Raw genomic sequence first — 12,725 nt, forward strand, 5'->3', positions numbered from 1 at the left:
ATTGTACATGAGGAGGAATACTTTTGATGTAGGCAAACTGCACAACTTTTGTACTTTGCAGTTTAAGGAGCAATATTACACAAATAAATAGCACTATTCTGGTAACCGGAAAGGAAGAAGTCACTCACATATGCAGGGCCTCTAGTTTCACGAAGGAAACATATCTCCGAACGCTACTTTGGGAACACAAATTCCTACGAATGCCGACATAAACTGGGGCATACTAACACAAAACTTTAAACAACTATTCTCAAAATGGGACTTAATAAGAGTTGTAGCATCTATGCAGTCTAGAGTAACAATAATTATTCAGATAGCAACTTGACTATAAAGTAAAACTATTTTTCCTAAACATTCAAAGTAAAGAAAAGCCACATCGAACTCTCAGGACAAATTCTGATATCGCATCATTATAGAATAATACCACTCTTCTGCCGCCACAGATCTCTTCATTTCTATAAACTTAAGAATAACGATAGCGCATATGGGGTCTATTTTCCTGCTTAGATAGAAACTGATTCCTTTTATACCAGTGGTAAAGAATGAAACCAAAGCTAGTGTTTTCACTATGATGACGATGCTCATAAAAAAATCTTCTCACCTCTAATTAAAATAGGGCTAAAATGGCCTCACCTATTCCCTATAAGAGAATAAAATTTTAGGCATTATCTGTTCCACAAACAAATTGTCAGCAGTCTGAGTGTCGTTCTGTTCCCTAGTATGTCGAATATAAAATGAGAAGTGCTGGTGTATATGACCTATATAGAGGCATTTAAAGATGGAAAATCCTAGATCTAGAATACACAATGAAAGCAACCTCATTTTCTAAAATAGTCATGGAATCACTCTTTCATGATAACATAAAAATTAGTCTCACCGCCGAGAGCTTTTTTTTTCTGCAAGTAGTTGGCTCATTGTTAGTTAGGGTGCATATTTTATTCTAAAACCTCATAAGGTGCTGTTCATAATCTCTAGTAGCCTTGAATATGGGAACCGAATTAAACAGTTGTACGTCATGAAATATGCGTTTTCGATATCTGTGACAGAGTTGGCATTCAGTTCTTTCAACACGCAGAAGCACTCAACATCATGCACAAAGTACATGCTTTTCTAATAAAAAGGAAACGGTACTTCATCCTCTCAGATCCATTCATTGGTATGCCTTAGCAAAGTAGTGAAATTAAAATTGATCCTCCACTATTACATGACACAAAATTGATGCGCAATTATCAGAGGATTGCCACATCTGACACCAAACCGGAACAATTGGCCATATCTATTTAGATTGCCATATTAAGAGCAAATTGTTCCATTCGCAATCAGAAACTGTAGCACTGATCTGCGATTAGTTTCCGAAAAAACAATACTTCATCTCACACTTGTCCCAAAGAACAGAGACAATCATTCACCAGGCCTGCAACTGTTTTCAATATCACTATGAAAGCAGTGATATATATAACATTTTATATTCGACATACGAGGGGGCAGAACGACACTCAGACTGTTGACAATTTATTTGCAGAACAGCTAACGTCTTTTGATTTCCGTATAAGGAGTAGGTGAGGCCATTTTAGCCCTATTTTAATAAGAGGTGGGAAGAATTTTTTTTATGAGCAGCGTCATCACAGTGAAAACACTAGCCTTGGTTTCATTCCCCACCACTGGAATAAAAGGAATCAGTTTCTATCTAAGCAGGAAAATAGACTCCATCTGCTTCTCAAATGTGGAACAACTATCAATTTGCTGTGTCCATTATTATTATTATTATTATTATTATTATTATTATTATTATTAGTAGTAGTAGTAGTAGTTGTTGTTGTTGTAGTCCTATTCAATTCAGTGGAAGTGGTGTTTCCATACTTTTCACTAACCTGCCCAAAGAAAGACAAGTTGAAATCTAGTCACCGATTAGAGGGATTTTTTTGAGCCTTCCTACGACCGGTTCACCTAGTTAGTCGATCTCTGACATGGTCAAGCAGGTTTTCCCCCGGAAACATGGGTTTTTCGTCCTGTAAAATTAATTCGGTGGTGTTGGGGGGGGGGTAATAAGTTACGGGGCCAGTAAAAAATGTCTACGTTTCGAAAATATGACACCATTTTTCTTGCAGCCTGGTATACTTGTGTGGAAGTATTCAATTATTCTTTATCCTATTTTAAAAATAGTCATAACTGTTTCAATCCATCATCAAAATGCCTAATATCTATATTCAACTTATAGAACTCTTTTCATTTTTTCACATAGCTCCTGGCGACCGTCAGGTTCGACACCTACTTGACCTGCCTCTAAGTCTACGCTGAAATTTATGATTTTCTACCTGTGGAGATTGAACTGCTCAACTAGTCACTAAAAGTTATATAGGGCTAAAACGGCCTCGGCTACTCCCTCTAAGGTAGTGGTTCTTAACCTGGGGAGTGTGCACCCCTGGGGGTACGAGAAAGCATTTACAGGGGTGCGAGAGAAGTTTCTAAATTTAGACCCAGATTCAATGGACGACAGCTATTTAATAAAAGACAATCTTATTGAAATACGAGCCAATGCACGTATTAAAATGGAATTTGAAAAACTGGATTTAGAACACTGGATTTAGAAAAATACCTGTGTGAAATGGGGTTTTCATCACTTTTGCACATAAAAACAAAATCTAGAAATCGCTTAAATGCAAGTGATGACTTACGCGTGGCTCTTTCAAAAAAGGAGTCTCGCTTCAAAAGTATTATTATGAATAAACAACAAGTTAGATAGGGTAAATGGCTCCGCCTACTCCCTATACAGGAAGAAATAGGCATCAGCTGATTTTTTTTTATGAAACAACTACAACATAGTCATTAAAATTGAGATATTGTTTTGTATGTATATGTTTATTTTTCAATAAATAAATTATCTTGCAATAGATGTAATTTCCTAAATAAAGAAATAGAAACACATTTTTCAAGGGGGTGCCGATCATTAAAAGGTTAAGGCCCGCTGCTCTAAAGTAATAAAAGGCATTACCGGATTTTATTATTATTATTATTATTAAAGTTATTGGTAGTATTAGTAATAGTATTATTAGTAGTAAGCGGAATCTGCAGTTAGAGAGGGTCTCATTGAAATAGGCCACATATGAACAGAAACAACTGTCATTCCCTTTGTGAAATTTAGTTATAATTCTGGCAAGTCATCATCTGTAAATCACGCACCATTCCATGAGAGAAATATCGTCCTCCCTCCCTCCCCCTTCTTCACTTTATTCATTCACAATTTCCACTGATATCTTTTGTCATTTACCCATCTTTGTTGAAATTATTTTTCACCTTGTTTTTTGCTGTTTTGGTACAGTTGATTTATCTTCTGAATGTCAGTTATCTGCATAGGTTCGCTAATAGTGTGATCTAACTTTACAACTATGTGCCATGTCTTCTTTTCTACTTTCAGACCATCTATAACAATAAGTCGGATATATTTTTGTTGGTTTAATACTTTCGCTGCAATTTCAAAAGTCATAGAGTAGTTCAGGGTTCCTTCAGTTATTACTATTTTTAAAATCTCTTGCCGTTTGTAACACTTTTCTATTTCTGGATTCCTATATTTACATAAGTCTTCGCCTTTGTAAACTTGTTTTGTGATTTGTTTGTTCTGCTTATCGAAGAGATTGTGATCAAATGTAATAAGGCAGTCTTTTATATTCTAGTCCGTTTTCAAATGATAAATTTAATACATATCAAGTACTAGGCTCACTTGAATTTCTTTTTCAATTAAGAGCTGCATCTTGTTTTTCCTCTGGAAAAATGGTCTATATTGTTAAATTGTTTCCTACTGTTGTTTACGGTATTTCTTGGTTCTTCCTGCAATACTCATTTACATTCGGCATGTTTAAATTGGATTAACGCTGCCAAGTAGATTGGTAAGCCCTGCACATTTTGTAATTTCCTTGGGATCGTAAATAACCATAGATAATTTAGATTTTTGTATAACTTCCTGACTCACTTTCTTATATCCTAGAGCTGTGGCTACAGACCTTAAAAATGGCGACGTCCTTCATCTTTTATAGTCGTTGACCCTGTCCGCACCAGAACAAGAAAAAAAAAATTAAAAAGATAGCAACAGTAGATGTGGTAATTGTAGAAATAAAATAAATCAACTGACACCTTTTATTCCCCTATAGGGAGTTGGCAAAGCAGTATAGCCCTATTCAGTTTTTTTATAGACTGAGGGGAAAGGTTAATCGACACCGGTATCAACTCAGAGATACCTGGGCTATATTATCAGTCATTATAAACGGCATCAGTTTTAAAGAGGCCGCTGTAAAGTATCGCCTTTTCATAGTACCTAACCGTAACATGATACGTTACTGTCTGAAATAGTGCAGGGTACACGGTCCGTTTTCTTGAATTTATAGGAAGAAAATCGCGAGTTTCTATGATGAAACCCAGCTTCCAAGATAAGAAATCGACTCACTAGTGAAGCGACGAAAAAAGGATTAGAAAAAGTGGCTCTAATAAAAAAATAAATAAATAAAATAAAATAATAATAATAATAATAATAATAATGGTGAATCGAAGAAAGAAGTCAACCATATCGGATCGGACGTCGCCAGCATCAACTAAGGCCGCTTGCGTTGTTATAGCTGCTGAGCAGCAGACGATAAATGGGCTACAGCTCCTAAACTTTTTGCTGGGAATCAGGGTATAAGAATGAAATGCGACTGGAAGGAAAACAATTAAAACGAATAACGTGGATTCCATCTGAAATTAAGATTTTTGCTTTGCTTGTAAGCAAATCTCTGGCTTTGTTATTCAGTGCCGGTGGTTGAAATTTCATATTTTTTAAAAACTTTTAAGTATTTTTTTTTAAAGTTTTAAGTCTATTCTTGCAATGTCAAAGAGGCGAAACTGCGGTTTTAATGACGATTTTAATCATCAGAAAGAATTCAAATTTATTGAACTGGACAAGTTGTGTAGTGATGGAATAAAAGTGGTATGCCAAAATTGTAATATCCATTTTCCCGTTATTCATGGAGGAAGAAGAGACATCAACCAACATCTACGTAGCCAGAAACATAAGGATGCTGAAAAGACTCCGGCTTCAGTTAAAAACATCAGCTCGTTTATGGCGAGACGTGATGGTGATAGCAGTGCCGTAGCTAGGGCTTTTTCAGCCCGGGGCAGTCCTTCAGTTCGCAGCTCCTCTCAATACACACGAAAAATACTACAAAAAGTCAAAACGACATATAGGAAAATAAATTAAAACACTATTTTTATTTTTGAAGTAAAACTTTAATTCCAACATTATAAAATGTTATTTTTCTTGCTTTTCCGTTAGCAAAATCGTCGATGACATTGCCGAAGTCTATTTCATCACTCAGTTGCTGTTATATAGACAGTAGGCAAGATTTCTTAAACGGAAAGTGTCGCCCAGGGCAAACCTACCCCCTCCACCTTCCCCTAGCTATGTCCCTGGGTGATAGTGAAAATGATAACATTGCAACAAGTGAAGCTCTTGTTGCCATGGCCAAAGTTTTCGCGCAAATGATTGCTTGTCGACATTGATCAATAAAAGATAGGAACCAAAATTTTCTCCAGCATGTACCAAATCAGAAACAATAATTACCAACGTTTTATCATCATATATATTGGGCAAAGTAAAACTTTTTTTATCGGTTTACTTTTTTATGAATACAGAATATTACATAACCCCCATCCCGTTTTTGCCATCCCAATGTCTCTTTTTTGTCTCAAGGAAATATGGCCAGCTAAGCTATTAAAGAAGAATAAATCAATACAGGTAAATCATTCAGCTTAGAATTAATTAGCGTCAGTGTTACAGAATATTGATGAGAAATCCGAATAATACAAAGTTAAACATTGAAACTAAGAAGAAACATTGAAGTTCTGAAAGTAGTTCAGGGAAAATCCAAAAGAACATAATAAAATGTTAACTAGATGAGCGATGTTGAAAAACAATTGAGTATCCCTCAGATGGAAGACCTTGTCATAAACACAGAAATGATGTCAAGGAAAGTAACGAAAATGGCAAACTGGAATCACAAAGCCAATTTGAACTGCATGGACTTTTGGATCAAATACTTGCACAGTATTTTGGGTTCTGTACATTGGCACAAGTAATTAACGTCCAATAACTTGCCTGCTAACAACATTTAAGTTATCGATCCAACTTCTATCAACTTCTATTAGTCAATATTTATCAAGGTACTAACTTATTCCAATTGAACAAAAGGGGTGATGAAAAATTCCAGAGAAAGAATATATATATTATTGATGGACAAAATGATTTTGAAAAATTAGAACAACCGAAAATTCATCTTTTATATGGTATGGATTATTTACCAGAATTCATTAGAATCTTTGTCACATAGCTGGATTATAAAATGTTTAGAAATTTTTTGTTTCAGATATGGCCCAATAGCTGTCATGCCTATTTCTTTTCTTTTCTTTTCTTTCCTTTTTTCTGTGTTTGTTTTGAAAACTCATTTAATAATAAATGAAGATAATCTGTGTACAGTGAATTTCAAGATAGGAATATATGAAGATGACTCACTGTTACCTGTATTTTTCATTTTAGCACTGATTACTCTAACATTAATTCCAAAGAAAACTAGCTTTGGATATCAAGCATCAAAGCAAGCAGTAAAAATATCTAATTTGTTATACATTGATGACATACGGAAAATCATCAGAGAAATTGAGTATCTGCTCTATACGAGAATGGTCTGAAAAGTTTTCAGCCTAACAATGAAAAACGAATTTATAATTGAAAAATTATTTTTATTTTTCAACATAATCTTTCTTAAGACTAATATACTTCTATTCCTGCGATGCTTCAGCGCCATTATCCCGTCCTTGTAGTGGTTCTCAGTAAGATCTGCAAAATACCCCTCTACAGTTGCAATCACCTCTTGATTCGAAGAAACACGCTGACCAGCAAGGAAGAGATTTAGTTTTGGGAAGAATAAAAGTCAAAGGTACTCAAATCTGGGGGAATAGGTTGGATGTTCTGACAATTCTTAGTGAAGATCCTTTAATTTTTCCATTGTCAAAAACTTGATTTTTTGCCGAAAAATATGATTTTTTTTTCCTTCTGCAACCAGGTATTTTCTCCCGAAATTTTTCGTCTAGTCTGGTTAAAAGATCGAAATAATATTCCTCGGTTGTTGTTTTACCCTTTTCAAGATAATTTATAATCAAAATGCCTTTAGCATCTCAAAATACATATGCTATGACTTTTCCTATGTCGCCGATGGAACTGACTTTGTCTTCTTTGGTGGTGAACAACTAGCTTCTGTCCACCGTGTTGACTACTGTAAGGATTCCGGTGTGTAATGGTAAATCCAAGTCTCATCCATAGTAATAAATCTATTCACAAAATAATCCCATCCTCAGCAATTTCACGCACTTTGAAATTTTAGAAATTTCACAATGTCCGCCAATACTCGCCGGAAACCTAGCCATACATATATGCCGAATATTTATGCAGAATACGCATACGACGGGAAAGAGCAGCTTGTCAGCTTTCCAATAATATCCCAATGTCTGGTTCGGAACGAATAAGGAAGTATCAGGAGTGCAAGAAATTGGAAGCAGCGCAGCGGGAGCCTGACGACGCCAGCACTTCTGCGGCGCAAGAACCCATGGATGAAAATGACGTAAGCGACTATGCCGCAGCTTCGGAAGATGGATTGAACGAAATGGATGTAGATTTCAGAAGATCGGCGACAATGGAAGGCATTGGAGGTCGGCGAGACGGCTTGTGCCAAAACGATTCACAAATCGCAAGGAGATACTTAAGATCGCGTCGTCTTTCAGTACACAAGTCTCAACAAAATCAACTAGTGTACTTTGCACTGAGCAGAGTCACTTCTATCGACGGGCTGTATTTGACTAGAAAGTCAGACCATTATAAATTTTATCACGGTTACGGAAATTCAGCACCCACTGTCAGGGGGATACGCGACGAATACGAGAGAACGAAGAAACACCACTTGCTGACGCTGGTTAAGCGAGTTGACAGTTTCTATGGTCGACGATCGTCGACTGCTGCAATCACAGAGTAGGTCCAGATATTAAACGTAGATGATGATCATGACAACGGCGAAAACTCTTGGCGGATTCTTACTTGTCTCGGCGATCAACGTACAGAATTTGGTTGAGCACGCCGAAGATATCGAAACCGAGTCCATTATGAACAGAACTGACTACTTGGTCATCAGTGAAACCTGGATGGATGATGCCACACCTGTGAATGCATCTGATTTCCAACTTAAAGCATGTAAGAATACAGCTGTAGACAGGCAACGCAATCAACCGTCAACTTCTTCGTCATCGTCCAAACGCACCGCCATATACAGGAACCTTAACAGTTTCACTGATTGTCAATGTATCGTTACCATTAATGTCAGTCGTAAGCTTAGAGTCGAAGAATCATCAGTGGAAAATATACGATTGGACGATGTAACGATCACCAGTATATCTAAATTTGTATACATTCATCCGAATGTTTCATCGTCAGCGGTAGAATGTATCTATCGATCCCTGCTACAATACTCGAAAAGCATAAAGAAAATAATCCCCAGAACCGAGCCAGATCTGCATACCCCATCATCATCACCAGTGACTTCAATGTTGATGTGCCACAAAACCGATCACTGCAGGACTTTATGGAACGCGAGTTTAATCTCACTTACGTACAGACCACAGCGACCACGCTAGGTAACACGTGTATTGATTTGACCTTCGCCAGAAACTTGGATGTATTTTGTTTACCGTTTGTGTCTTACTTCTCTTACCATGGACCTATGATAAATAAAATTATAAACAGTTATTAAACTTATTTTCATTTATTCACACTTCCCAACACATATATAATCCCCTGCGTGACGTTATTCACGTAAAACTCCTCCTGCCGTGCTCCGACACAGCCACACCCGATTTTTTTTTTTTTTTTTATACTTAATGAAAACAAAATTATTTTTCGTGTACAAATTGATTACTCAGATCACTACTATTTGACAATTTTGAGTATCAACATCGCTTTAAAGTTCGTGATTTCTGTAATCCGAAATATTGTCTTTTCTTTGTTGCTATTTTTTTTTTTTATTATATTTTGAGCATGAAGGGAGATTATGACATTGGAGGGAATATAACTTTTTCTTGTTCATGTGGAGGGAAATTTGATGATGTGAAACTATGAACACCTGGAGTAGTTTATATCAGTAGTGTCGATGATGGGCATTGATGGTGAGCATCGGTCGTTGGTTTCTTCAGAAGATGAACATGAATTTAACATACTTTATGAGTTGCTTATATATGCAGAATGGCAACAAGAGCCGGAAATCATTGTAAGTCCACTTAATCAGGAGAAGGCTATTTTACAGGTTTTTTTATGCGTATTTTCGATATTCTGTTTAATCGTGCATGACTGTAATAATTAGGGTATTTAACCATCGCCGCCACAGCTTTGTGATTTCTTCCCTATTTTTCATTTAAGCAAATAAAAAAATAAAAATACACATCTTTTTATGAAACTGTAATTAATTAATTGTTAATTTTTCTAAATAATGGCAAAATAATGTTCAAAGTTCGAGAACGTTTCGAATTCTGATATTCGTGACGAATTTCTAATTTCATGTTGACATGACAATAATATTATCAGATCTTGAGGAAGGGGGGTTGGGGAGCGCTCTCTTTCACATGATAGAAGTAATTGGATCGCTAGTGAAGGTTTTTGTAAATCAGTGAATTTAGGCCTCAGTTTTAGAAACGTAGAATTTCACCACCATTAACTGTTTCATAGACAATTCATTGTATTTTGGTTACGTTTCTTCCGTTTTTGCTTAAGCAAGTTTCTTCGAATTTTTCGAACGTATTTCACACGTATTTATTTACAACATTAAAGAAATATTCACCTTTGAACTAGAAATCTTACCATCGTTGTTATTTCTTTAAATTTTTTGCTGGCTACATATCGAAAGAACTCCGTAGTTTTTTTTTTTTTTTTCATTCACTAACTGTTGCTCATATTGCACTTTTGCTACCCTCATCAACCTAGTTACCCCCCCCCCCCTTACCTACGTTTTGTACTCCTTGCAGAATTATTACCACTAATCTTATGTTACCTCCATAATGCTTTCTTTCTCCATCAATTTTGTGCCAACCTTATTTAATCTTCTAATGCTTGGAATACATTTAGGCATTGTTTCTACTAAATAGTTCTTGAATAGTACCCAAGCAGCAGTGAACTCCTTTCCATCCAACTCCTCATTAAATGCTGCACCTGTAAGCTGTTTCCTGAGCTTCTGATAATCACCAGCCTTGTAGTTCCACATACTGCATTTCTTCATAGAAGTCCTCACATGACTGGCAACCATTCCAGGCGATCACTCCATGGACACTTTCACCAACTGGAGAAAGATTTGACACCTCATTTATAATGACAATATATAATAATATTATATATTATTTATATAAATATTATGTAAATAGTAATAAAAATTAATAATAAAAATAAGACAAAATTAGACAAAAATTGTTTAAAATATTAACCAATTGAAACATGCCAAAACAACTTTTACAATCCATTCAAGAAATATATACAGGAAATAAAATAGCAGTTAAATTAGAACACATCTCAGAATGGAAAGATATATCAAGAGGAGTACGACAAGGATGTACCCTCTCGCCTCTGCTTTTCAATATATATGTATATATATATATATATAAAATTATAACAATCTGGAAACAGTATAATCCATTTGGTATACAAATAACCCCACAAATGAAGATAGATACACTACTATTTGCAGGTGATCAAATAGTATTAGCTATATCAGAAGTTGATTTACAAAGATCATTAAAATCATTAAAATCATTAAATGATATCTCAAAACAATATAATATGACAATATCTAAAGAAAAAACAAAAATAATGACTTCAAAGGAGAAAATCCAATAAGAAGTAAAATAGTGATAGATAATAAAATATTAGAACAAGTAAATACTTTCAAATATTTGGGATGTGATTTATCACATGAAGAAGAAAAAGATGTAGACACCAAAATATCAAACTTTTTCAAAGTAAATGGCATAATAAATAATATATTTAAGCCATCCCTAGTACAAAACACACACACTAGAATCGGACTATATAATGTCTTGTCAAAATCAACTCTACTATATGGAAGCAAAACGTAGACTAAAAAGGAATGATGAAAAACGAATTCAAACAGCAGAAATGAAGTTTCTCAGAAAAACAGTTGGATATACCAAGTGGGACCATAAAACAAATGAAGAAATTTTACAATTCCTGAAAATGAAACCAATTAATTACTTCATAAGACAGTATAAACAAAAATGGCTAGAACATTTAAATCGAACGGACGACAGCAGACTACCAAAAATATTATACAGATACAAAATAAGTGGATAAAGAAAAATCAGAAGACCAGGAAAGAGATGGCATGAGACTGGAACAGGCCACTTGACCTAAAATCCATGTTAGGAAGAAGAAGATAATAAAAATATTATTAAAAATATTATTTAGTTTTTTATTAATATTATTTATTAATATTAATTTCTAGCACACAGCAACAGTTTTTAATTGGTAAATAACTGACTGCTATATGTACCTTGTGTTTCCATTTCTTTGATCTGCTTGTTTCTCTGCACTGATGATGTACTGTTATTTTCAGTATGAAATATCTGTACTTTCATTTCATTAAAGTTAATTACTTTGGTTATCGTGTAATTTATTGTTTATAGTCATACCACAGGTACCTTTAAAGATTAGTCAAATTCATTTTCCTTATTTCTGGTTGCTATCTCATCATCCCAATATGTGTGTGTGTGTTATGTTCTCTCGAGTCGATTCTGACTCCTGGTGATCTTATGAATATACATTCTCCATTCAGATTTGCCCCTGACCATATCTTTCAGAAATCCCAATCTATATTATCATAATTAAAATCATCCGTACTGATCACTATTTTCCTATTTCCGATTTAAATGTTCTAGCCATTTTTGTTTATACTGTCTTATGAAGTAATTAATTGGTTTCATTTTCAGGAATTGTAAAATTTCTTCATTTGTTTTATGGTCCCACTTGGTATATCCAGCTGTTTTTCTGAGAAACTTCATTTCTGCTGTTTGAATTTGTTTTTCATCATTCCTTTTTAGTCTATGTTTCGCTTCCATATAGTAGAGTTGATTTTGACAAGACATTATATAGTCCGATTCTAGGGTGTGTGTTTTGTACTAGGGATGGCTTAAATATATTATTTATTATGCTATTTACTTTGAAAAAGTTATAATTTTCTTATATATTTCATGGTCACTACCCTCCACATTACCAGGTCTACAGAAATATCCAGCTAAGTATTTCATTCTATTCATCTCTATCTTACACCATACTGCCTGAAATCCACTGTCACTATTTCCTCTTTGCATCTCAACCTTATATGTACATAGCTCTTTTTCTATCATCTGTAACACACTCTACTTCCCTTTTTAACCTGTCTTCACGTAAAACTTGCTTTCCATCTCTATTTCTGTCAGGATGTCATCTTCATCCAATCACGTCTCACATATTCCAACAATTTTTGGTTGAACGATTCCAATCAGTTCGATCATTTCCCTTGTTTCTGATACCTCTAGCATTCATATGCTCATTTCTGAATATATAACAAGTTTTGGTGGAACAACTTATTAGATGTGGATTCTCCATGCCTTCCTTG

At 34.9% G+C, this 12,725-nt stretch overlaps 1 protein-coding gene across 1 annotated transcript in view; it reads left to right on the forward strand.

Moving 5' to 3' along the window:
* Positions 1 to 9,221: 9,221 nt before the first annotated feature.
* LOC150098133 (NBAS subunit of NRZ tethering complex-like) overlaps positions 9,222 to 12,725 on the forward strand; it is a 1,063,858-nt gene continuing 1,060,354 nt past the window's right edge. Inside the window, exon 1 of the mRNA XM_090406267.1 lies at positions 9,222 to 9,335. Within this exon, the coding sequence (XP_090262393.1) occupies positions 9,222 to 9,335 (114 nt within the window). The remainder of the gene's footprint in view (positions 9,336 to 12,725) is intronic.

Source organism: Typopeltis vanoorti, chromosome 16 (assembly GCF_054136105.1).
Source record: "Typopeltis vanoorti isolate ZY-2024b chromosome 16, IOZ_Tvanoo_1.0, whole genome shotgun sequence".
NCBI lineage: Eukaryota > Metazoa > Arthropoda > Arachnida > Uropygi > Thelyphonidae > Typopeltis > Typopeltis vanoorti.